The sequence below is a fragment of the Lissotriton vulgaris genome, chromosome 12, assembly GCF_964263255.1.
Source record: "Lissotriton vulgaris chromosome 12, aLisVul1.2, whole genome shotgun sequence".
NCBI lineage: Eukaryota > Metazoa > Chordata > Amphibia > Caudata > Salamandridae > Lissotriton > Lissotriton vulgaris.
Genome location: NC_141700.1, coordinates 700,249,326 through 700,273,183, shown reverse-complemented (window position 1 = coordinate 700,273,183; position 23,858 = coordinate 700,249,326). Strand labels below are relative to the sequence as shown.

At 46.5% G+C, this 23,858-nt stretch overlaps 1 protein-coding gene across 1 annotated transcript in view; it reads right to left on the bottom strand.

The window, feature by feature from the left end:
- LOC147678032 (uncharacterized) overlaps positions 1-23,067 on the bottom strand; it is a 156,868-nt gene extending 133,801 nt beyond the window's left edge. The window contains exons 1-2 of the mRNA XM_086945930.1: positions 22,696-23,067; positions 21,091-22,488 (exon numbers count right to left, since the gene is read on the bottom strand). Coding sequence (XP_086802056.1) covers positions 21,091-21,970 — 880 coding nt within the window. The 5' untranslated portion in view covers positions 21,971-22,488; positions 22,696-23,067. The remainder of the gene's footprint in view (positions 1-21,090; positions 22,489-22,695) is intronic.
- Positions 23,068-23,858: the final 791 nt, after the last annotated feature.

Genomic DNA, 23,858 nt, shown 5'->3' with positions numbered 1-23,858 from the left:
CACAACATGTGAATTTGGTCCCCTTTGTGACAATTACATCAGAGACCAATTCGTTTTTAATTGCTCATCTAGGAAAATTAAAGAGAGAATTTTAGGTTGTAAGAACCCTTCTCTTAATGAGGTAATTGAATTGTCTTTAAGTATTGAACGTTCCGCAATTACCAGCAAAGTTATGTCAGAGTCATCTAAAGGGAGTATTAATGTAATTAGTCCTTCTGAACCCAAACCTGACAATGATGTATGCTCTGTAAATGTTAGAAACAGAAACCCTAAATTTACTCAAAGAAGACAAAACCCCATTTGTTACAGATGTGGTTCAAAGAACCATTTAGGTAATTTTCAGGGATGCCCTGCTATGAATAGACGCTGTACTTCTTGTAAAAAAATAGGTCATTTTCAAGGGGTATGCAGAAATGTGAAGAAAAGTCCTTCTGTCAATTATATTGAATCCAATGTATATGATGAATGCTCTGATGCTTTTTCTAACATTGTGGTTACATTAGATGACAATGGTCTAGTTGATGACATAAAAGGCCCTTTATGTTCTGCTATTATTGACGACGTAACTTTACAAGTCATGGCTGATTCTGGCTCACCTTACACTATCCTAAGGGATTCTACTTTCTACGATTTATGGAAGAGAGAGGTGAAGTTGTGTAAGTCAGATGTTAAACCTAAAGCGTTAGGAGAAAAAGACATAGACATGATTGGTTACTTTGAGGGCTTAGTACAATGTCTAGGTAGAGAGACGTTTACCAAAATCTATGTAGTAAAAAAAGGGAAGAACATAGTTGGTTGGAAAGATCTAGCTCGTATGGGCCTATACCTAGTTCCTGGTGATGACAATCCAGTTAAGGTTGGGGAGTTACCGAGTACTAGAATTGACTGCATGACTGTTGAACAACCTGTTGATGTGAAACTTCTAATGGAAGAATTTAAACCTGTATTTAGCGACAATGTCGGTAGCGTTGATGGTTTTGAACATAAAATAAGACTTATTCCAGGAGCTCAACCTATCTATACTACTATTATAAAGAGAGAACTTGCACCTTTTGGCAAGGTAATCTCGGGAACCACAGCGCCAATCTACACACCCAAGACATCTTAGAAAACCTCAGGGCAAGCAGAAGGACATAGGCTACATAAAAATAAAAATAAAACGTTGTTTAAAATATTAATAAATTAAAAAAAGTAGTCCCTTGCAACTAGCGCCGGCCGCGACGTCTGCGTGAGGGGAGGAGCGGCGTTCACCAGAACCAGGAAGAGCAGACTCGAGAAAGGAGTTGAAACGCGTAGGGACAGAGAACGTTTGCAAGCTACTGATGAAACTTGTTTGTTTAATAAAGCACTGGAAACTTCATGGAATCATGGCTCAATGGCGTTTTCTACTTAACAGAAAGATTGTGTTGGATTTACGAGCAGGAAGTTCTGTGCCTGCAACATTGAAGCCGCCTTATTAAGTATGTGGCCTCTTTCACTGAACATTTTGTGGTGATTTATTTGTTAAAAAGAGGCCGGACTCACTCGGATTATTCTTTGGAAAAGAGGGAACTTTCCAATAATAACACCAAAGAGCACGAGTGCAGGAGGTGAGGAGAAATACCTTTCTAACTCACGGATTCCAAATGAAGTAAAATGCAATATGGAATATCATGCTGGGTGAGCTTGCATATCTGACGAATTGTGGTTTTATTTTTCGCGCACTGAATTGGCTTTTAAAAATGACACTCAGCAGTGTGTGCAAGATGCTTAAAACACTGCATGAAAATACTGAGGGCCGATTAGCATTCATTGCGCATGCTGAAAGTAAATGACATTCAGGCTCCGTGAATTATTTAATCAGGGGCCTATAAAACATAGTCATTTCAGTAAAGCAAGTGATGTGATTATTTTCCCGTGAACAAGACTCGAGCAAGGAGTTGAAACGCGTTGGGACAGAGAACGTCTGCAAGCTACTGATGAAACTTGTTTGTTTAATAAAGCACTGGAAACTTCATGGAATCATGACTCAATGGCTTTTTCTACTTAAGAGAAAGATTGTGTTGTATAGCACTCTTTCATGTAGTTATCCCGGACAATGGTATCACTGTGAGCCATTTACTTTCCTACGGCCAATCGATCCAAGCAGCCCGACTGACTTGGAGAAATGGATTTGTTGTACCTCAAGCTGACATTGCACTGAACATTGTACTGTTGCTATAGGACGGGGAGAAAGTTATCTCACACCTGTGTGGTTCATTCCTGGAATCCATGGGTTGCCCTCTTGCAGACTTGAAGGCAAAATGGGATGAGATGTTAGGGGCAGAAATAATAGTAGTATAGATAAAGAGACAACTTGCACCTTTGAGCCAGGTAAACTCGAAAACTACAACACCAATCTGAACACCCAAGACATCTTACAAAACCTCTGGGCAAGCAGAAGGACATAGGCTACATAAAAATAAAAAAAAATATTTAGAAATAAGGACGTTTATAAAAATAAAGTAGTCCCTTGCAAGTAGCGCCGGCCGCAACGTATGCGTGAGGGGAGTAGCGGCGTTCACGAGCAACAGGAAGAGCGACGACATGAGCGCCGGGAGGAGCGTCTGCGTGAGGGGAGGAGCGGAGTTCACCAGCAACAGGAAGAGGGGAGAACATGAGCGCCGGGAGGAGCGGAGGAGCGGTGAGAAGCGGAGGAGCAGTGGCAGCGCGGGGAGGAGCAGCGGATGAGGTAGCTGACAAGCGGTCAAACAGTGGAGCGGTAAACACTCCAGCGTAGGGAGGAGCGGCGGATGAGGAAAGTCGGGACCTGGGGGGGGGGGGTTACAAAGCCGGGGCAGGAGGCGGGAGGCGGTAGGCGCTATGCGCTATGCCCAATGTCGGGGCAGGGGGGCGGCGGGCGGCGTGAGGCTCAAGGCACAAGGCTCAAGGCGGAAGGCGGGAGGCGGGAGGCGGTATGGCCAATGTCGGGGCGGGAGGCGGGAGGGTTACGGACTGGGCAATGTCGGGGGGTGCACAGAGGCTTAAAATGCTGCCCCCAGCCCCTTTCTGCCCCAGGCAACGCTGGGGCGGGCTGCTAGTAGCTCATAAAGTCAGATCTGTTCCTTTAAGTGTTCGTGCAGAATTAGATAAGTCTTTAAAAGATTTATGTGTTCAAGGAATTATTAAGCCAGTTGATTCCTCTCAGTGGGTCGCCCCCATCGTAGTCGCTCGCAAAAAGACTGGCGAGATTAGGCTCTGTGCCGATTTACGCGGCCTAAACAAAAATATTATTGTTGATTGCCACCCCCTACCAAAGATTCACGAATTACTTGCTAATCTGGGTGGAGCTAAGTGGTTCTCTCTGATTGACTTAAAGTCAGCTTACCACCAAGTTCCTCTCTCAAAAGAGTCACAAGAATTAACCACTTTCATTACACCCTTTGGTGCATTTAAATTTTTACGACTCCCTTTTGGCCTAGCTTCAGCTGGGAGTGTCTTTCAGAAACTTATGGATTCACTATTCAAAGAAGTCCCCGGGGTTCAAGCTTACCTTGATGATATATTAATATTTGCTAAGTCTTTTGAAGAACATAACACAATTTTGAGGCGAGTCCTCACCATATTGATGTCTAAAAAAATGACTGTCCGTGGGGACAAATGCAAATTTGCAGTAAAAGAGCAGGATTATTTAGGACATACCATATCTAGGGAAGGGATTAGACCGAAATTCTCTGTGGTCAGAGCAATAGAAGATGCCAAACCTCCATCAGACAAGGACTCTCTTAGATCTTTTCTTGGGCTAGCAGAGTATTACGCTAGATTTGTCCCTGCTTATGCTGAGTTGGTAGAACCCTTAAGGAGTTTGTTAAGAAAGGGCTGCAGTTTTACCTGGTCTCCCGATCTAGATAAAGTTTTTAACGATGTTAAGAAACTAATTGTGTCTGCCAAAGCTCTTCACGCATTTAGAGATGATTGTCTTTCCTCCATAACTGTGGACGCTAGTATGTCTGGGTTAGGAGCAGTGTTAACTCAGAAAGTTAAAGGGAATGAACAAACAGTTGCGTTCGCTTCTCGCTCACTTAAATCATTTGAGACTAGGTATAGCACAATCGAAAGGGAAGCTTTGGCTTGCGTGTGGGCTGTACATAAGTTTAGAACATATATTTGGGGCAGGAAGTTTGAACTTGTCACTGATCACAAACCACTCGTTTACATTTTTGAAAAGGTTGATTCTTCCTGTATGTCTGCTAGATTAATGAGGTTAGTCAGTAAATTACAAGAATTTAATTTTGAAGTGAAACACATTAGCGGTGGCAAAAATTTTAGAGCTGACTGCCTTTCAAGACTTTCTATGATTAAAGATGATGATGATGACATGTCTCCGGAGGATATTGAATGTGTCGCTTTGGTTGACGCTGTAGGTAACCTTTCTTCTGTCTTGTCAGAGGTTGATTGGAAAGAAACCGGCTCTAATGATCCTGTTCTGCAAAAAGTCATGCACTACACAACTCATAATTGGCCTGAACCCAGGTGTTTAGAAGGCGAATTGCGCAGATTTGCACAAATAGCGGGTGAACTTTCAGTTGAGAATAACATTGTCCGTAGAGGGGACAAATTTATTCCTCCTTTCAAGCTACGACCTTTAATTATTGAGGAAGCTCATAAAGGGCACTTAGGGATCACTAAGACCATTATGAGGATTAAGGAACACTACTGGTGGCCTTCTTTAGATATTCAGGTCAGGAGATTAATTGATTCCTGCCCCGAGTGTCTAGTTTCTGATAAGCATTGGCACACGATGAAAATGCCATTATGTCCAACTGAATTTCCCCAAATGGCATGGGAAAAAGTTGGAATTGATTTTTCAGGACCATACTCTATCCTTGATCAGGAATGTAAGTATGTCATCTTATTGGTTGATTACTATTCTAAGTGGATGTACCACGAATTTGTCAAATCTCCTGATTCTGATTCAACCATTTCATTTTTGAAAAAGATTTTTGACATAGAAGGATCCCCTAAAGTACTAGTTAGTGATAATGGTACACATTTCATTTCGGAAAAAATGAAGGAATTTCTTGGTGGTCTTGACATTAAACAACTTAAGGTTGCATTGTATTCCCCATCTTCTAATGGTCTGGTAGAAAGAGGTAACAAAGTGATCAAAGAGGGTATACAGACAGCAATTGCTTGTGGTGCAAACGTAGTTAATTTCATTAAGGAGAAAGTTTGGCATTATAATACATCTCCCCACTGCACTACAGGTGTTTCTCCTTTTGTTTTGTTGAGGAACAGGAGTTCACATTCTAAATTGTTTCCCTCATGGCTCAAGAAATTGTCTGGAGATGAGAGTATCGATTTAGACGCTGTTCGCAAAAATGTGGTTAAAAACCAATTGAGTATGAAAAAGAAGTTTGATTCTAAGTCTAACTTTTCATCTGTGGATATTTCTACAGACGACTGGGTTTTGATCAAGAAACCTATTAAAGGTAAAAAGGGAGAATCAAAGTTTTGTCGTCCATTAAGGGTTCTCAAAGTCAGTAAGGGCGCTGCTTTTGTGGATAATAAGGGTTGGTGGAACAAACGTCACTTAGTCAAGGTTTCACCCCATCAAGCAGGCATTATCAAAAACTTTAAGAGGGAACCCAACGAGGAGTTTGAGTGGTGTCATTGGTTGAACGATCCTATTTCTGTCAACAACAGTGTTGATAATCAGGCCCAACAATCCAGCAACCATGTTACCGTTCCTGTTTCCATTTCTAACAATGCTCTTTCTTCACGTGTTATTTCTTCACATGGAAGAATTATCAGAGAACCTTGTAAATTTAAAGATTTTGTCAGATATTGATCATTGTTACACTTGTCTTTTATTTGTTCATTTCCATTGTTGTAAGGGGGAAGGTGATGTAGTGGTCACTTTAAGTTGCTCGCGCTATTCACGCGACGCATCGCGTGAATAGCTATTCTATCTATTGTAATGTTTTGAAATGTACGACCACGTGTGTGTGGTCGCGCGTCATGTTATGTTTTGATATGGCACCCTCGTGCGATGCGGTCGTTCAGCCGGTTTCCCTAACGTATGTCCAGTCTCCGTTGGGATCTACTGCTGAACGGAAGCATCGCGCATCGGGTGGAGTTTACCTTATCTTTGGAATAAACCTAATCCATCTACTTACAATTCTCGAGTGGATTATTTATCTTTTAACACCACGCTACCACCCTGGTTGTCATTAGTGCAATACATGCTGTGGCGCCAAGGCACGTGAGTAGGAGGGGTGCAGCGCATCCCAAATATGGCTGTGTTTTACTAGCCAGTCCGGTGGCGTTTCTTTCCACGCACAGGGTCTATTGCACCCTTGCTACCCCACCAGTCATCCTCCCACAGAAGGGGCGTATCCCCTGCAGCAAAGAAGGCCTATGACGAAGTCCCCATCAGGCAGGTTAAGTACACTGAAATACTGCACTGGGCTGCAAAGGGACTCGCGCCCAGAAGCCCGGAACCTTGGCACTCCGTACACCCTGTTGACATGGGCGGGGAGGCTGATGAGCACAACTTGTCCATGCTTTTTTAATTTTAGAAAAACAGTTCCCCAACTTTTTGTAAAAAGACAACTGTCTTAATTCAGAGAGTTTAAAAGCTTCAGCATGGACTCTCCTGTGCTATGAATGCGAATGTAGGGCAGACAGCTGAACAAGCCTTCTTGCCAGGGTGCCTGCTTCCTTGGAAGAAATGTAAATGTGCACAACTGGGCAATCGGCACATGTAAAGGGTGCTTGGAAGCAGGTATTGGCTTAAATTGATGGAATCCCTTGATGGTTCCTGATGTCACACATTTATTCTGTTTTAGACGTATTCTGATGGAGCTACTTACTAAACTGTGAAGTGTGTGCTTTTAAAAACAGTTATAAATAAAATATGTACAGTTTGGGTATTATTCAAATCTACATTTGGAAGCACTTTTTTTATCTTCAACTGCGCATTTTGTAGCAGCCTATCTTATAATGTGTGTAATGCAAGTTTAAAATAATGACTTATGTGTTCACAACGCTTTCTCTCACAGACTGGAACTCGTAGCAATAAACATACACAAGTCACGATTCTCCACTGCACCAACTAGGATTGAAATCTTTGGCTCTCTAGTTACAGACACATACCTCTGCAGTGCATTGACTAATCGAGGTTTCATAATGTACAATAGTGTATTTCACACTGATTGACATAGGTTGCATCATTTAAGCTGTTTTTTTTATTTTAGATGTAGTTTCCTGAAGGTGAGAGACCGAAAATTGTTATTGAATATTTTGTTTTTTTTAGCCACGCCTTTGATCACGCCCCTGGTTCACTCACCCCACCCAAATGCGTGCAGCATCACACTTCCCATAAATTTTTTTAATACACTTCGACCACTGCATATACAAAATATACCAACAATGGGACATCAAATGATCAGCCAGACCCTAACACTTCACATTGAGGGCCACATGTACAACCTATTTCTTCTGCGACTCGTAATTTGCATATTTTTGTGACTTGCAATACGCAAGAAACGAAAGGAAATGTACTAATATGTCTCAGACACATTTTGCAATTCCCAATGGGGTCGTAAATGACCTGCCTCATCAATATTCATGAGGCATGTCACAATTTGCAACTCATTGAGCATGGGCAGTAACACTTGGATGGTGGCCTGCTGGGGACAACAGACCACCATGTCTGTGTTTGATTTTTAAATAAAGCAACTTTTTATTTAAATGCAGCCCTTTTTCCTTAAAGGAACATGGGATGCATTTTGAAAACAAAAATTAAACGTTTCAGGTTCATTTTTTAAGAGTAGGCAGTGATTGCTGCCAATCATAAAGAGTAAGGGGTCCCTTGAGGGCTCACTTTGTCATTCGAGGATACCACTAGTGGCATTAAGTGGAGTACTAACAGCACAAATGGTCACTTTTAAAACAGCTGTTTTTATTAGTCTTTTCTGTGCTATTAGATTGTTCTCTGTTTGCCCATTTTTTTTCGTCAGACATGCCGCTGCATCCTCATAGCCGACTCAACCCGTATTTATGCTTGCTCTTTGGGACGAAGGTTATTTTCGTATACAGCAAGGTAGGGCTTTCTTATGTAAACAATATGTTTTTGCTACCTACTTTTTGATTGGCTGAAGTGTGCCTTTTGAATGACATTTGATAACAGCATTATAAGAATTGGTTACTGCTGACCCCAAAATACTTGGTAATTTATTCTCATTTGGCAAGTGTCAATCTCTTTTCAATATACACATTAGTAGAAAGCAACATACTGCTATGGATTTTAGTGAGGTCACCCTCTTTGCAGACCAGCTTCAAATATGTTTTTCACTCTATTCGCTATTGAATCACCCTATTAAATGTCTAGACTCCCTCTTTTTAGAGAGCCAACAGGAATGCCCCTGTAGGAATGTAGGTTCTGCTTCTTATGGTTACTCCAACTTTTTGCTGAATTTAATACTGTTTTTGACTAGTCTGACTGGGATCCAGCTAATCAGGACCCTAGCCTATCTGCTTTCTCCTTATACTGTTATGCTATGTACTTAGGTACACTCCAGATTGGATAGTCAAGTCAAGTCAAGTCAGAATTTATATAGCGCACTACATACCCAGAGGGTCTCAAGGCGCTTGAGGAAGGGGGGAAGTTTACTTATCGAATATCCAGGTTTTAAGCTGTTTTCTGAAGGCTAGGTGGTTTTGAGTAAGGCGGAGGTGGATGGGAAGGGAATTCCAGGTTTTGGCCGCTAAGTAGGAGAAGGATCTTCCCCCCATGGTGGCTTTGTGGATGCGCGGAACAGCGGCGAGGGCTTGGTTGGACGAACGCAGCTGGCGGGTGGGGGAGTAAAAGGAAAGGCGCGTGTTGAGACAATCAGGTCCAAGTTCGTATAGGGCTTTGTGTGCGTGGGTGAGGAGACGGAACGTTATCCTCTTGTTGACGGGGAGCCAGTGAAGGTCTTTCAGGTGAACGGAAATGTGGTCTGTGCGGGGGATGTCTAGTATGAGTCTGGCTGAAACATTTTGGATGCCTTGGAGTTTTTTCTGCAGTTTTGCGGTGGTACCGGCGTAAAGGGTGTTTCCGTAGTCCAGACGGCTTGTAACCAGTGCGTGGGTGACCGTTTTTCTTGTTTCGGTGGGGATCCAGCAAAATGTTTTTTTGAGCATGCGTAGGATGTTGAAGCATGATGATGAGACGGCGTTGACTTGTCTGGTCATCGAGAGTGAGGAGTCCAGGATGATGCCCAGGTTCCGTGCGTGGTCCGTCGGTATGGGGGTTTTCCTAGGGCCGTTGGCCACCAAGAGTCGTCCCAGGCGGAAGGGGATACCCCTAAGATGAGGACTTCCTTTTTGTCCGAGTTCAGTTTCAGACGGCTGTGCTTCATCCACTCGGCTACTTCTTTCATCCCTTCATGTAGGTTGGATTTGGCGGTGATTGGGTCTTTGGTGAGTGAGAGGGTCAGCTGAGTGTCATCAGCGTAGGAGATAATGTTGAGGTTGTGTTGACGTGCGATGGTTGCGAGGGGGCTCATGTAGACGTTGAAGAGGGTGGGGCTGAGTGATGATCCTTGCGGGACGCCGCAGATGACTTCGGTGGCCTCTGACTTAAAAGGGGGAGGCGGACTCTCTGAGTTCTTCCAGCGAGGAACGAGATGATCCAGTCCAATGCTTTTCCTTGAATTCCGATGTTTCTGAGGCGTTGTATCAGGGTGCTATGGCAGACTGTGTCGAAGGCTGCAGAGAGGTCAAGGAGGATGAGGGTGACTGTGTCTCCAGTGTCTAGTAGTGTTCGAATGTCGTCTGTTGCTGCGATGAGGGCGGTCTCGGTGCTGTGTTTGGCTCGGAAGCCAGACTGTGAGGAGTCGAGTGATTTGTTTGTTTCGAGGAAGGCGGCGAGCTGATTGTTGATGGCTTTCTCAACGACTTTGGCAGAGAATGGGAGGAGCGAGATGGGGCGGAAGTTTTTGAGTTCGGTGGGGTCAGCTGTGGGTTTCTTCAGAAGGGCGCTGAGTTCGGCGTGTTTCCAGCTTTCTGGGAATGTGGCGGAGTTGAGGGAGCAGTTGATGACGTCTCGGAGATGGGGTGCGATAATGGAGTCTGCTTTGTTGAAGATGTGATGGGGCATGGGTCTGTAGGGGACCCTGAGTGGATGGAGTTCATCAGGCGAATAGTGTCTTCTGTGGTGATTGGGTTCCAGTCGAAAAGGTTATTCGGAGGAGGTACAGGTTCGGAGGTGAGTGGGGTGGACTGGTTTACGGGTTGGTTGTCAAAGCTGTTATGAATGTCGGCGATTTTGTCATAGAAGAATGATGCGAGGGAGTCGCAGAGGACTTGAGAGGGGGTGATGTCGTTTGAGCTGGCGGTGGGGTTGGTGAATTCTTTGATGATGTTGAAAAGTTCCTTGCTGTTGTGGGCGTTGTTGTCTAGTCGGTCTTTGAGTGCTGATTTCTTGGCTGTCCGGATTAGTTGGTGGTGTTTGCGGGTGGCGTTTTTGAAGGCGGCTTGGGTGATAGTCTTTGGGTCTTTTTTCCAAGTTTTCTCAAAGGAACGACAGAGCTTCTTGGATTTCTTAAGGTCATCGTTGAACCAGGGGGGTTCTTGCTTCCTTGCTTGATTTGATGTTTTTTCAAGGGTGCTAGTTTGTCGGCGGTTTGGGTTAACCATTGTGTGAGATTGATGGCGGCTTGGTTAGGGTTCGTTGAATAGGCAGGGGGTTTTTGAAGAAGCGATGTGGAGATCTGGTCGATGGTGATTTTGTTCCAATTTCTTCGCAGAGTTGGTAGAGGGTGGTTGTGGATCGTGGTCTTATTGTAAATGAAATGGATGCAACTGTGGTCCGTCCAGTGGAGGGGTGTGGTGTGAGTGAAGGAGATATGCTTGCTGGAAGTGAAGATAGGGTCGAGTGTGTGTCCTGCATAGTGTGTGGGGGTGTTAACAAGTTGTTTGAGTCCGAGATTTGCGAGATTGTCCAGAAGGGTGGTAGTGTTGCTGTCGTTGCTCTTTTCCAGATGGAAATTGAGGTCTCCCAGTAGAATGTATTCTTCCGAGGGGAGGGCGTGTGGGGTGATGAAGTCAGTGATGTCTTCGCTGAATTTTGTACGGGGTCCTGGTGGCCTGTAGAGGAGGGTGCCTCTGAGTGTGGTCTTGGGGTTGGTGTGGATCTGGAAGTGAAGGTGTTCGGCGATAGCGAGGTTGTCTTCTGAGCTGGTTGAGACGCGGATGGTGTTCTTGTGGACTATGGCGATGCCTCCTCCTGTTTGGATAGTGCGGTCCTTACGGATGATCTTGTAGCCGTCCGGGATGGCTATGGTGATGTCTGGAGCTGAAGAGGCATTCATCCAGGTTTCTGTTAGGAAGGCGATGTCCGGAGAAATGGTGTCGAGTAGATTCCAAAGGTTGATGGCGTGTTTGTGAACCGAGCGGGTGTTGAGAAGGATGCATTTAAGGTGGTTGGTGTTGGATCTCTGTTTGGTGTTTGTGGGTTTGGTGTGGGTCTTGATGCAGGTGAATTTGCAGGAGTGGCAGGTGAAGGGTCCATGGGTGTGTCCTGGTGCTGCTTGGGCGCAGTTAGGGAGTCGGCCGGGGTTAAGTGCTAAGAGGGTGGAGGCGTTGTATGTAAAGCGGGAGTGGTGGGTGATGCGGGGACCAGGGGGTCTGGCGCTGGGCGCGGTCCAGGCGCGGACGGGTGTAGACGGGCTTACCTTTGGCACCCCTTCGGCGCGGCCGCTGCGCGTGGACGCTGCGCGTTGGGACATTGGTCATAAATGGATAGTGGAGGGGGGCGGAGCGTGGGAGGGTCAGCTGGGAGGCGGGAGCTGGGAGGAGACACGGGGCAGAAGTAATAACAACATGTCCGCGTAATCGAGGCACAGCCGACAGTAACACACAGATCAGCCAAAATACCGTAATGCAGGGCACCAATAAATAAATAAGCCAACGATACTAGGCGCTATGTAATCGTCGAAGCGCTCTTAGTTGCAGGCGATGTGGGGGTGGTTAGGAGCTCAATCAGGGCAGGCGATGTGGAAGTCGGGCAGCAGAGCGTCTCTGGGGTGGGCAGTGAGCGAGGGGAGCGACCGTAAAGAAGCAAGTCCAGACGGTCACAGAGGGAAAGGAGGACAGGGCTCGATAGTAATGCTAGTGTGTGGGAGGGTCAGATGGGAGGCGGGAGCTGGGAGGAGACACGGGGCAGAAGTAAACAGCACAACAAAATGTCAGCGTAATCGAGGCACAGCCGACAGTAACACACAGATCAGCCAAAATACCGTAATGCAGGGCAGCAATAAATAAATAATCCAACGATACCAGGCACTATGTAATCGTCGAAGCGCTCTTAGTTGCAGGCGATGTGGGGGTGGTTAGGAGCTCAATCAGGGCAGGCGATGTGGAAGTCGGGCAGCAGAGCGTCTCTGGGGTGGGCAGTGAGCGAGGGGAGCGACCGTAAAGAAGCAAGTCCAGACGGTCACAGAGGGAAAGGAGGACGGGGCTCGATAGTAATGCTAGTGTGTGGGAGGGTCAGCTGGGAGGCGGGAGCTGGGAGGAGACACGGGGCAGAAGTAAACAGCACAACAAAATGTCTGCGTAATCGAGGCACAGCCGACAGTAACACACAGATCAGCCAAAATACCGTAATGCAGGGCAGCAATAAATAAATAAGCCAACGATACCAGGCGCTATGTAATCGTCGAAGCGCTCTTAGTTGCAGGCAATGTGGGGGTGGTTAGGAGCTCAATCAGGGCAGGCGATGTGGAAGTCGGGCAGCAGAGCGTCTCTGGGGTGGGCAGTGAGCGAGGGGAGCGACCGTAAAGAAGCAAGTCCAGACGGTCACAGAGGGAAAGGAGGACGGGGCTCGTAGTAATGCTAGTGTGTGGGAGGGTCAGCTGGGAGGGGGGAGCTGGGAGGAGACACGGGGCAGAAGTAAACAGCACAACAAAATGTCCGCGTAATCGAGGCACAGCCGACAGTAACACACAGATCAGCCAAAATACCGTAATGCAGGGCAGCAATAAATAAATAAGCCAACGATACCAGGCGCTATGTAATCGTCGAAGCGCTCTTAGTTGCAGGCGATGTGGGGGTGTTAGGAGCTCAATCAGGGCAGGCGATGTGGAAGTCGGGCAGCAGAGCGTCTCTGGAGTGGGCAGTGAGCGAGGGGAGCGACCGTAAAGAAGCAAGTCCAGACGGTCACAGAGGGAAAGGAGGACTGGGCTCGATAGTAATGCTAGTCTGTGAGAGGGTCAGCTGGGAGGCGGGAGCTGGGAGGAGACACGGGGCAGAAGTAAACAGCACAACAAAATGTCCGCGTAATCGAGGCACAGCCGACAGTAACACACAGATCAGCCAAAATACCGTAATGCAGGGCAGCAATAAATAAATAAGCCAACGATACCAGGCGCTATGTAATCGTCGAAGTGCTCTTAGTTGCAGGCGATGTGGGGTGGTTAGGAGCTCAATCAGGGCAGGCGATGTGGAAGTCGGGCAGCAGAGCGTCTCTGGGGTGGGCAGTAAGCGAGGGGAGCGACCGTAAAGAAGCAAGTCCAGACGGTCACAGAGGGAAAGGAGGACGGGGCTCGATAGTAATGCTAGTGTGTGGGAGGGTCAGCTGGGAGGCGGGAGCTGGGAGGAGATACGGGGCAGAAGTAAACAGCACAACAAAATGTCTGCGTAATCGAGGCACAGCCGACAGTAACACACAGATCAGCCAAAATACCGTAATGCAGGGCAGCAATAAATAAATAAGCCAACGATACCAGGCGCTATGTAATCGTCGAAGCGCTCTTAGTTGCAGGTGATGTGGGGGTGGTTAGGAGCTCAATCAGGGCAGGCGATGTGGAAGTCGGGCAGCAGAGCGTCTCTGAAGTGGGCAGTGAGCGAGGGGAGCGACCGTAAAGAAGCAAGTCCAGACGGTCACAGAGGGAAAGGAGGACGGGGCTCGATAGTAATGCTAGTGTGTGGGAGGGTCAGCTGGGAGGCGGGAGCTGGGAGGATACACGGGGCAGAAGTAAACAGCACAACAAAATGTCCGCGTAATCGAGGCACAGCCGACAGTAACACACAGATCAGCCAAAATACCGTAATGCAGGGCAGCAATAAATAAATAAGCCAACGATACCAGGCGCTATGTAATCGTCGAAGCGCTCTTAGTTGCAGGCGATGTGGGGGTGGTTAGGAGCTCAATCAGGGCAGGCGATGTGGAAGTCGGGCAGCAGAGCGTCTCTGGGGTGGGCAGTGAGCGAGGGGAGCGACCGTAAAGAAGCAAGTCCAGACGGTCACTGGGGTACCCTTATTAGTCCCTAGTATATGGTACCCATGTACTCAGGGCATAGGTACCCAGAGGCCGCCCATGGGCTGAAGTATGTATTATGCCATCTATGAGAGGTCATATAAAATGGAACTAAAGGCCTGCTATTGCAGCCTGTGTAAGTTGGTGTATGCACCACTTACTTAAGCTATAGGTTCACTATTTCTAAGAATCACTGTACTTAAAACCTATAAGTCACCCCTATTGCAGGCATTAAAAGTACTGAAGGCAGGGTGCTTGGTTCTAAGTGTGAGTGTGTCCTTGCATGAGTAGAACACCCCTGCAGCCTACACAGTCCATTCTCCCGGGTTGTCAGTGATCCCACCATATACTAATTATAGAGGGGCATTATGCGACTGTGTACTGACCAACTCTAAAATGACTGAATCAAACCTAAGCATGAGCGAATTTTGCGGATCTCGCGTTCGCGAATTTTGCGGATTTGCGGATTCGCAATCCGCAAAATCCGCGAATTCCCGCGAATTTGCGGATTTTTTTTTTTTTGTGTTCGCCCGTGTTTCTGCCAGTTCGCGAGGGTTTTGTACACTTTCGCAAATTGCGAACTCACCTGTCGGGTCGCAAGTTTCGCGAACTTGTTGTTTCTACGTGTCCAGCCTGTTTGGGACACTCTTCTTCATCACTGCCACTCTCTGTCACCACTGCCACTCTCTGACTACTCATGCCACCCTCTGGCCCACCCATGCCACCCTCTGTTTCATCACCACACCCTCTGGTTGTCCAGTGTACATTATTTTCGGCAAAGCAAAGCACACCTTCCCTGCCTCAAGTGACCTGAATTAATTTGGGGCTGATTAATGTGTCACAGAATATTTTTTTAGCTGGCACCTGCTTCCTTAGTGCGCCCTGATTAGTGATCTTTTGCACTTGCTAAGTGCTTTCATTGTTGCAAAATTAGTTACAACACCTGCCCTGCCCCAACTGACAATAATGAATTAGGGGCTGATTAATGGATTTTAACTTCCAGCCTGGCTCCTGCTTGTCTCCCTTAGCTGTAATTCAGGACCTTTGTGGCATATGTGTAACTATTCTGAGGTTCAGAGCAGGGTCACATAATAGTTTCAACTGGCAACTGAACTCTGGAGGGGCCCCTCAGGAAGCACTACAGGAAATGGCTACTAATGATGAGCCTGAACTTTTGAACCTGGTAAGTAGTTACTTTCAGTTTTGCTAAGATCGTATTTCTGCAATTTTGCACTTATTCGCGGGGCGCGAACTCACGCGAACAGTGCGAGCAGTGCGAGGAAAATCCGCTGCTCGCGGATTTGCGGATTTTGCGGGAGATTCGCGAATCTCGCGGATTGCGGATTTCCCGAAAATCCGCAAAATCCGCGAGCGGAACGGATTTTCCGCCCATGCCTAATCAAACCCTATCATGTTTGGTATCAAAACATGTAACCGGTGTGAGAGTTATGATTCAACCCCTCAGAAGCGAGCTTCGTGGGGTCCCTGGTGTACCTGGTACCAGCCTTCTAGCTCTGTACAGCACACAATGGTTGCTGCCGACCAGAGATAAATTCAATACCGAACCCCTGTGCACTGCGTATTTTTGCAAGTGCAACTGCTTGCTGGCAATTCTGCAACAAGTGCATTGGGCTCTGTGTAGCCCTAACCTCTATCAACTTCTCCTGCAAAGATATTCACCCACCTCGCTCCATGGCTTGTTGTTTTATAGAGCTGCTCAAGGTCCTCTTGCGTCTCCCGTGTATCTGGCCTGCGAGTCCTGTTGAGGATCAATTTTGCTTTCCATGGGCGCCCTTCCTTTGCTTTGTGGCCTACTCTGACTCCCCTGTGTTTGGTGCGTCTCCTGGACCTTGCTGGTCTGAACCGTGACCTTTCTTGACCTTCTTCATGGGTTGCTGTTGCCAAGGCTTTTTGGTGCTCCAGCCAGACACCGACCCCTCAGCACTAGACATCCTTTGTGGGACAGCTCGCATCTGGCTCTGATAGTCCTCAACATCTCCTGGTCCCCGTAGCTGCAAAGTCAAGGACTCCATCAACCAACCTGAAGCACTCAACTTCAGTGGGCATTCGTCTATCGAGCTCCTGGACACTCCCATGTGACCCAGACTCTGTCCCCTCTGTTTTCAGGAACTCCTCTACAAGAATCCATGTTTGGATTCCAACTGACACTTTTCACCCTTCCAGCAGCGGCTCTTCTTCAAAGTCCTCCATTGGGTTCTACGGTGGTTTCCGACACCACTTCATCCCTATGCACCCTGCTTCCCTGGGATAGGTAACTTGGGTACCTCGGTATCCACTTGTGGGGTGGATCTCCAAACTTTTGCATCTCACAGGGTTTCTTTGAAGTCCACTGGGAAGGGTCAACCTCGACTTTCGACTTGCGGAGCACGCAATTGAGTTCCCACACTGCACACACTCCATGGGGTCCCTTTCTATTCACCTTGGGTGGTTCCTTGGGGTCCCAGCAATTCTACGTCCTCTCAACACTGTCTTGACTTGAGTCGTGGTTCTTATACCACTTATTAAGTACATGATTTGGCCCACCAGGGGACCCACTGTTTATTAGTACTGTTTACTGTCATTTCTGTGCTTAGGTATTGTGTGCTTTCTGATTTGTGTGCCTTGTTTTTATCCTTGCGTAGAAGATATTGTGTTGTACTAGATAGTGTTATATTAATAAATGCAAATTTGTAAAACTACTGTGTGGTTCTTCATTAATTTAATCAATACTATAAGGTTGCATTCTTGTAAAACAAGCTGCTTAACACTACTTAACACTCCTTCAAGACTAATCCTGAATGCTGCTCTCCACAGCTACCACTTGGATAGCTTTATAAAGGTTGTCCTGAGACCTCTAAAATCATCATAACGGCTATCTGGACTGGTGCAGGGTGCACACTTTAATTAGTGGATAGCATATACCAGGCCAGCCTCTCACAGCTCCCAAAATTACTTTAAAAAAGCTAGGACTATAAATACTGACTTCGCCTTACTCACCCCATACATCATACTCCCAAGTTGTGTTTCCTAAAGATGGATAGCAGATGAGTGACTAACAACTTTGAATTATCCTTCCCTAAAAACCCATTGTAGGAGAGTAGGACCTACTTCTAATGGTTACCCCACTTTTTGCTGATGTTTCACAGTTTTTCGACGTTAGTCTGGCTGGAGCCCTGCTCTCCAGGTCCCCAGCCTAGCTGCTTCCTCTCTAAATTGATTCCATGTACTTTAGGTACACTCCAGTTTGGTTACTGGGGTACCTTTATGAGTTCCTAGTATATGGTACCTTAGGTACCAAGGGCATAGGTACCCCAGAGGCCTACCAGGGGCTGCAGCAAGTATTGTGCCCCCCCTGGGAAGCCTTCTAAAATGACACCACAGGACTACTACTGTAGCCTGGGTAAGGTGGTGCATGCACCCCTTACTGAGATATAGGTTACCCATCTCTACTTTAAATCACTACATATGTGAATGAATGAATGAATGAATACTTTCTTTTATAGCGCATGGCTACCCATGGGCATCCCAGCGCTGTAACCTATCAGTCACCCCTACGGCAGGCCTTATCAATGCTGAAGGCAGGGTGCTGGGTTTTGTGTGAGAGGGTGCCCATGCATGAGCAGGGTCCCCCTGCAGCCTTCAGAACCTATTCTCTAGGTCTCGTCTGTGATGCAGCCAGACCATATACTCTTAAGTGCATTATACCTTGCGGTAAATGCAAACTTTGAAATGGCTGCAAGGAAACATGTCGTGTTTGGTGTCAAACACTTTGGAATCATACCGCTCACCCCCACCAGTCTAGGCGCCGGGGGTATGATTCCACCCTTCTAGAGGGAGAGACATGTACACACCGGTATACCATACCAGTTTAAAAGAGCCCTGGCATCACAAAATGGATGCTGCAACCACAGACACGAGTCTGGCCTCCTGCTGCTGGACGAAACTCTTATTCTATAAAGGGGTCTTGTCCTTACGGGACCGAGTCAAACAAATATAAGTGTAACCAAATAAAGATGACTCAGTCTCGGTTTTGTTTCGGGCCGCTCTATTTATTTTTGAGAGCCCTACAGCATCTAAATAAACTTCTTCTTAGATTCCTGCATTGATCCACTACATTAATTCACTACATTTCCTGCGAACCCCTCTGTCTCCCATAGCGCATTGCACTTCACTTAATTTAGGCCACAAACGCGGTGCACATTCGTCAAACTGATTGCGTTGGGAACGCGAGCACAGATGCCCGAGTAATACGGTTGGAAGCTTGCAAAAAGATCACCGAGATGAACAAAAGGTCTCACATAGTGCTGCCGCCACCATTAAGAAGAACGCCAGCACAGCAGAGTACTGTAATCGAATAAACGTTATCCCATCCTCCACTGGCTTCAAATGATTGGAAGCAGATAATTGCTCACACTCACGGAGACTGCGACATAAACAAACCGAAAGGTGTTTCCCCCCAAAAAACGCCACAAGTATACAGACACCACAACAAAGTAACTGTAAAAGACAGAGGTACCCAGTCCAGCCCTGATGAAAAACCCGACAATTTATTATTAGGTTTGGAAACGCGTTGGCTGTTTCTTTTAAAATTCATCTTTTCTCGCAGAGGGTCCCACAAGGACATTGTATTTCATAAAATATTGTTCACCCCGATTTCAGTCCTAAAACAGAAATATTCATTACAAGGTGTAGCCCCCCCTTTCCAAACCCTCCCATAGGTGGGTCTTCAGAGTATGTCCAACCCATTTTCTTTGTATAGGTAAGGGACCCCTGGCACCATGACTTTAGGTTACACCTTGGTGAAACTCTGACACTGAATCCTGGAACTTCAACGCTCTACTAAAGACTAGAGGATGGAAGAATCTCCCTTGGGGTCAAGGAGTGACTCCTCTGTTCAAACAGGCACCAACCAAGTATTTGCCGGTCTGCATCTTCAAAGCTCCCGCCGGACTTCAAAGTACCTGCAGCCCAGGAGGAGGATTTCCAGACTTCTCGAAGGCCGACCCTAGTCCCCAGCAAAGCTGAGACCCGCAGCCCTCACAAGTGACGAGGAACCGGAACCCTGGACAAGTGCATTCACTTCCCGACCTTTCCCGAAGTTGTGCTTTGGGTTACTTGTAGCTCAAGCCTCGAGCATCATCTGCACCAAAGATTGTGGGCCTACACTCCAGGAGTGTTCCGTGAGCCCGCTTCTTGCATTTCCGCTCGAGGCTCCTTCGCGATCCCGGGTCCGTTGACCTGGTGGGTCCACTCAAAGGTAACTCTACTTTTCCTTGGGCTTCCTTGGTTTCTCCAGACGTGCCCTGGCTCCCTACCAAGTGGTGAGTCACCCAGACCTTGCTGGTCTTTCCGAAGCCTATCTCTGCTTTCTGCGTGGGTTGCTGTTGCCTAGGCTTGTTGGGTCCAATCCGGGCCCCGATACCGCAACACTCGACATCCTTTGTGGGACAGCTCGAATCAAGCTCCTGGTCATCGTCAACATCTCCGGGACCACGTGGCTGAAGAGTCAAGCTTCACCTTCTTCACCTGAAATCACCCAACATCGGTGGGCATCCGCCTATCATCATCCTGGTCACTGGCAAGTGACCCAGACTCTGTCCCCTCTTCTTTCAGGTTCTTCACATCTCTGATCCAGGCTTGGATCCCTCCGGGCACTTTCCCCTTGGACGCCAGTAGCACTTTGCAGCAGATCGCCATTGAAAACAACGACGAAACCCGACACGAAAAGACACCTATGCACCCCGCTTCCGTGGGTGTTGACTCTAGAACCTCCTAGTTTTAAAGGGGTTTGCTCCAAGTCCTCTCCTAAGTGTCCTTTATCTTTGTAATGCCAACTGAAACTTTCCCCATAAAGTTAATGGTGATTTGCGGCTGTGTTCACACACTGCACGCGTCTCCGTGGGTCCCCTGTGCCACTACCTTGTGTGATTCCTGGTGGCCCCAGCTGTTCTGAAGGCTCTAGGCCTTGTATCAATGCAAGTCGTGGTTCTTATTCCACTTTATGATATATGGTTTGGTACGCCCTTAGGGCTCAACGTATATTTTGCTAATTTACTGTGTGCTATTAAGTTTACTGAATGTACTTGTGTCTGTAGCCTCATAAAGAGACTACAGGGATGTATTTAGAATAAATACATATAGTTTATATATATTCATATACCTGGTGTGGTTCTCCTTTCATTTGGTCATTCACGAGATTATAGACTGTTAAAACAAGCTGCTTTACATTCCTTCAAGACTTAGCCTGAAGGCTGCTCTCCACAGCTACCACTAGGATAGCTTTCTATTAAGGTTGTCTGTAACCTACCATCAATAAGGGTCGTTTGGACTGGTGCAAGGTGCCCACTAGAATAGTGGACAGCATACGCCAGGCCAACTTCTCACAGTTTGGTTCGCCCCTAGGGCCTAACGTATATTGTGCTAATTTACAGTGATATATTAAGTGTAACATATGTGCTTTGACCTCTAGCCTCATAAAGAGACTAGTAGGGTGTGTTAAAGAATACATACATATATTTTACATATATACCTGGTGTGGTTCTCCTTTCATTTACCCAGTCAATAAATTATAGACTGCTAAAACAAGCTGCTTTACATTCCTTCAAGACTTAGCCTGAAGGCTGCTCTCCATAGCTACCAATAGGATAGCTTTCAAATAAGGTTGTCTTTAACCTATCACCTCTAAGGAGTTGTTTGGACTGGTGCAAGGTGCCCACTATAACTAGTGGATAGCATATGCCAGGCCAACTTCTCACATGCATGCTCTATGTAACATTACCTTTCATAAACAGCTATAAATTAAAAACTACACATATGAAGAGACTTACCCGTACTTTGTTGGGTGGAGATGGCAGGAGTTTCAGTCTTTATTGTTGAGGAAGTGGTGCTAGCTGTGGTTTTTGTAGTTTCTCGAGAAGATAGGTGCGCATGGGTGGAGGTGCTAAAAGGTACGACCTCACTGATTGTAGTATGGATAGTGCGTGAAGATGCAGATTTCTCATTGGTGATCGGACGGGTGATGGATGTAAATGATACAGTCTCAGCGGGTGTAGAATAGCTTCTTGTCGAAGTTGTTGTTTTTTCTCCTGTGACTGGATGGGAGATCAAGATAGCTGAGGCTCTCTCAGTGGCTGTAGAATAAATGTTGGCTGAAGTTCCAGTTGTCTCACTGAAAGGTGGTTCGGCCCTTGAGGATGGTGAGATACTTACAGCATGTGTAGAATGGGTAGAGATTAGGGAACCTGTTGACTCAGTGAGAATTGTGCTGACAGAACTTGAGGCTGTCTGAGTGGGTGAACTGAAAATGCTGGTTGAAATTCCACTAGATTCACTGGTGTTTTTAACTGTGCTGGAGGATGCTGACGCTGTCTCAGTAGGTATTGAATAGGTTCTAGAGAAAGCTGAGGTTGTTTCAACAGGTGTAAAATAGGTGCTGGAGGAAACCAAAGAAGCAGGTGTTGTCTCAGTTGCTGGAGAAATTGAGCTTAGTGAAGTGGAGATTGCCTCAGTAGGTGTAGAGGTTATGAAGACAGTTGTAAATGTCTCTGCGGGGTTGGAATGGCTGCTGGAAGAAGTTGTTAATGTCTCAGTACGTGATGAGGTGCTGGATGGAGTTATGAGTGTCTCAGTAGGTTGGGAATGAGTGCTGGAAAAAGCTGAGAATGTCTCACTATGAGCCGAATGGGTGCTGGGGAAAGATGAAGCCATCTCGATCGGTTTAGAGTGGGTAGGGGATGAAGCTGGCTTTGTCTCAGTTGCTGTAGAAATTGAGTTTATTGAAGCTGAGACTATCTCACTAGGTGTAGAGGTGCTGGATGAAGTTATAAGTGTCTCTGCAGTTGTGGAGTGTGTGCTGGAAGAAGTTGAGAACGTCTCAGTAACGGGAAAATGGGTGCTGGAGGAAGATGAAGTAGTCTCACTCGGTTTAGAGTGGGTAGTGATGGATGATGGAGTTGTCTCAATTGTTGATGAAATTGAGCTTACTGAAGTTGAGACTGTCTCAGTAGGTGTAGAGTTGGAGGATGAAGTAATAAGTGTCTCAGTAGGTGTTGAATGGGTGCTGGAAGAAGTTGAAAATGTCTCAGTAAGAGGAAAGTGGGTGCTGGAGGAAGATGAAGCAGTCTCAGTCGGTTTAGAGTGGGTAGTGAAGGATGATGGCGTTGTCTCAGTTGTCAAGTAAATTGAGCTTACTGAAGTTGAGACTGTCTCAGTAGGTGTAGAGGTGACTGATGAAGTAATAAGTGTCTCAGTGGGTGTTGAATGGGTGCTAGAAGAAGTTGAAAATGTCTCAGTAACAGGAAAATGGATGGTGGTGGAAGATGAAGCAGTCTCAGTAGGTGTAGAGTGGGTAATGGAGGAAGCTGTTGTTTTCTCGGTTGTTGTATAAATGGAGCTTTCGGAGGTTGAGACTGTCTCAGCAAGTTTAGAGGTACTGTATGAAGTTATAAGTGTCTCTGAAGGGGTGGAACGGCTGCTGGAAGAAGTTGAGAATGTCTCAATAGGTGTAACATGGGTGCTGGAGGAAGATGTAGCGGTCTCAGTAGGTTTAGAGTGGGTGGTGACAGAAGCAGGTGTTGTTTCACTTGCTGTAGAAATGGAGCTTAGTGAAGGTGAGACAATCCCAGTTGGTCTAGAGGTGATGGATGACGTAATAAGTGTCTCAGTTGGAGTTGAATGGATGCTGGAAGACGTTGAAAATGTCTCAGTAACAGGAAAATGGGTGCTGGAGGAAGATGAAGCAGTCTCAGTCAGTTTAGAGTGGGTAGTGAAGGATGATGGTGTTGTCTCAATTGTTGAGGAAATTGAGCTTACTGAAATTGAGACTGTCTCAGTAGGTGTAGAGGCAAAGGATGAAATAATAAGTGTCTCAGTAGGTGTTGAATGGGTGCTGGAAGAAGTTGAAAATGTCTCAGTAAGAGGAAAGTGGGTGCTGGAGGAAGATGAAGCAGTCTCAGTCGGTTTAGAGTGGGTACTGAAGGATGATGGTGTTCTCTCAGTTGTTGAAGAAATTGAGCTTACATAAGTTGAGACTGTCTCAATAGGTGTAGAGATGATTGATGAAGTAATAAGTGTCTCAGTGGGTGTTAAATGGGTGCTGGAAGAAGTTGAGAATGTCTCAATAGGTGTAACATGGGTGCTGGAGGAAGATGTAGCGGTCTCAGTAGGTTTAGAGTGGGTGGTGACAGAAGCAGGTGTTGTTTCGCTTGCTGTAGAAATGTAGCTTGGTGAGGGTGAGACAATCTCAGTTGGTCTAGAGGTGATGGATGACGTAATAAGTGTCTCAGTTGGAGTTGAATGGATGCTGGAAGACGTTGAAAATGTCTCAGTAACAGGAAAATGGATGCTGGAGGAAGATGAAGCAGTCTCAGTCAGTTTAGAGTGGGTAGTGAAGGATGATGGTGTTGTCTCAGTTGTTGAGGAAATTGAGCTTACTGAAATTGAGACTGTCTCAGTAGGTGTAGAGGTGATGGATGAAGTAATAAGTGTCTCAGTAGGTGTTGAATGGGTGCTGGAAGAAGTTGAAAATGTCTCAGTTAGAGGAAAGTGGGTGCTCGAGGAAGATGAAGCAGTCTCAGTCGGTTTAGAGTGGGTAGTG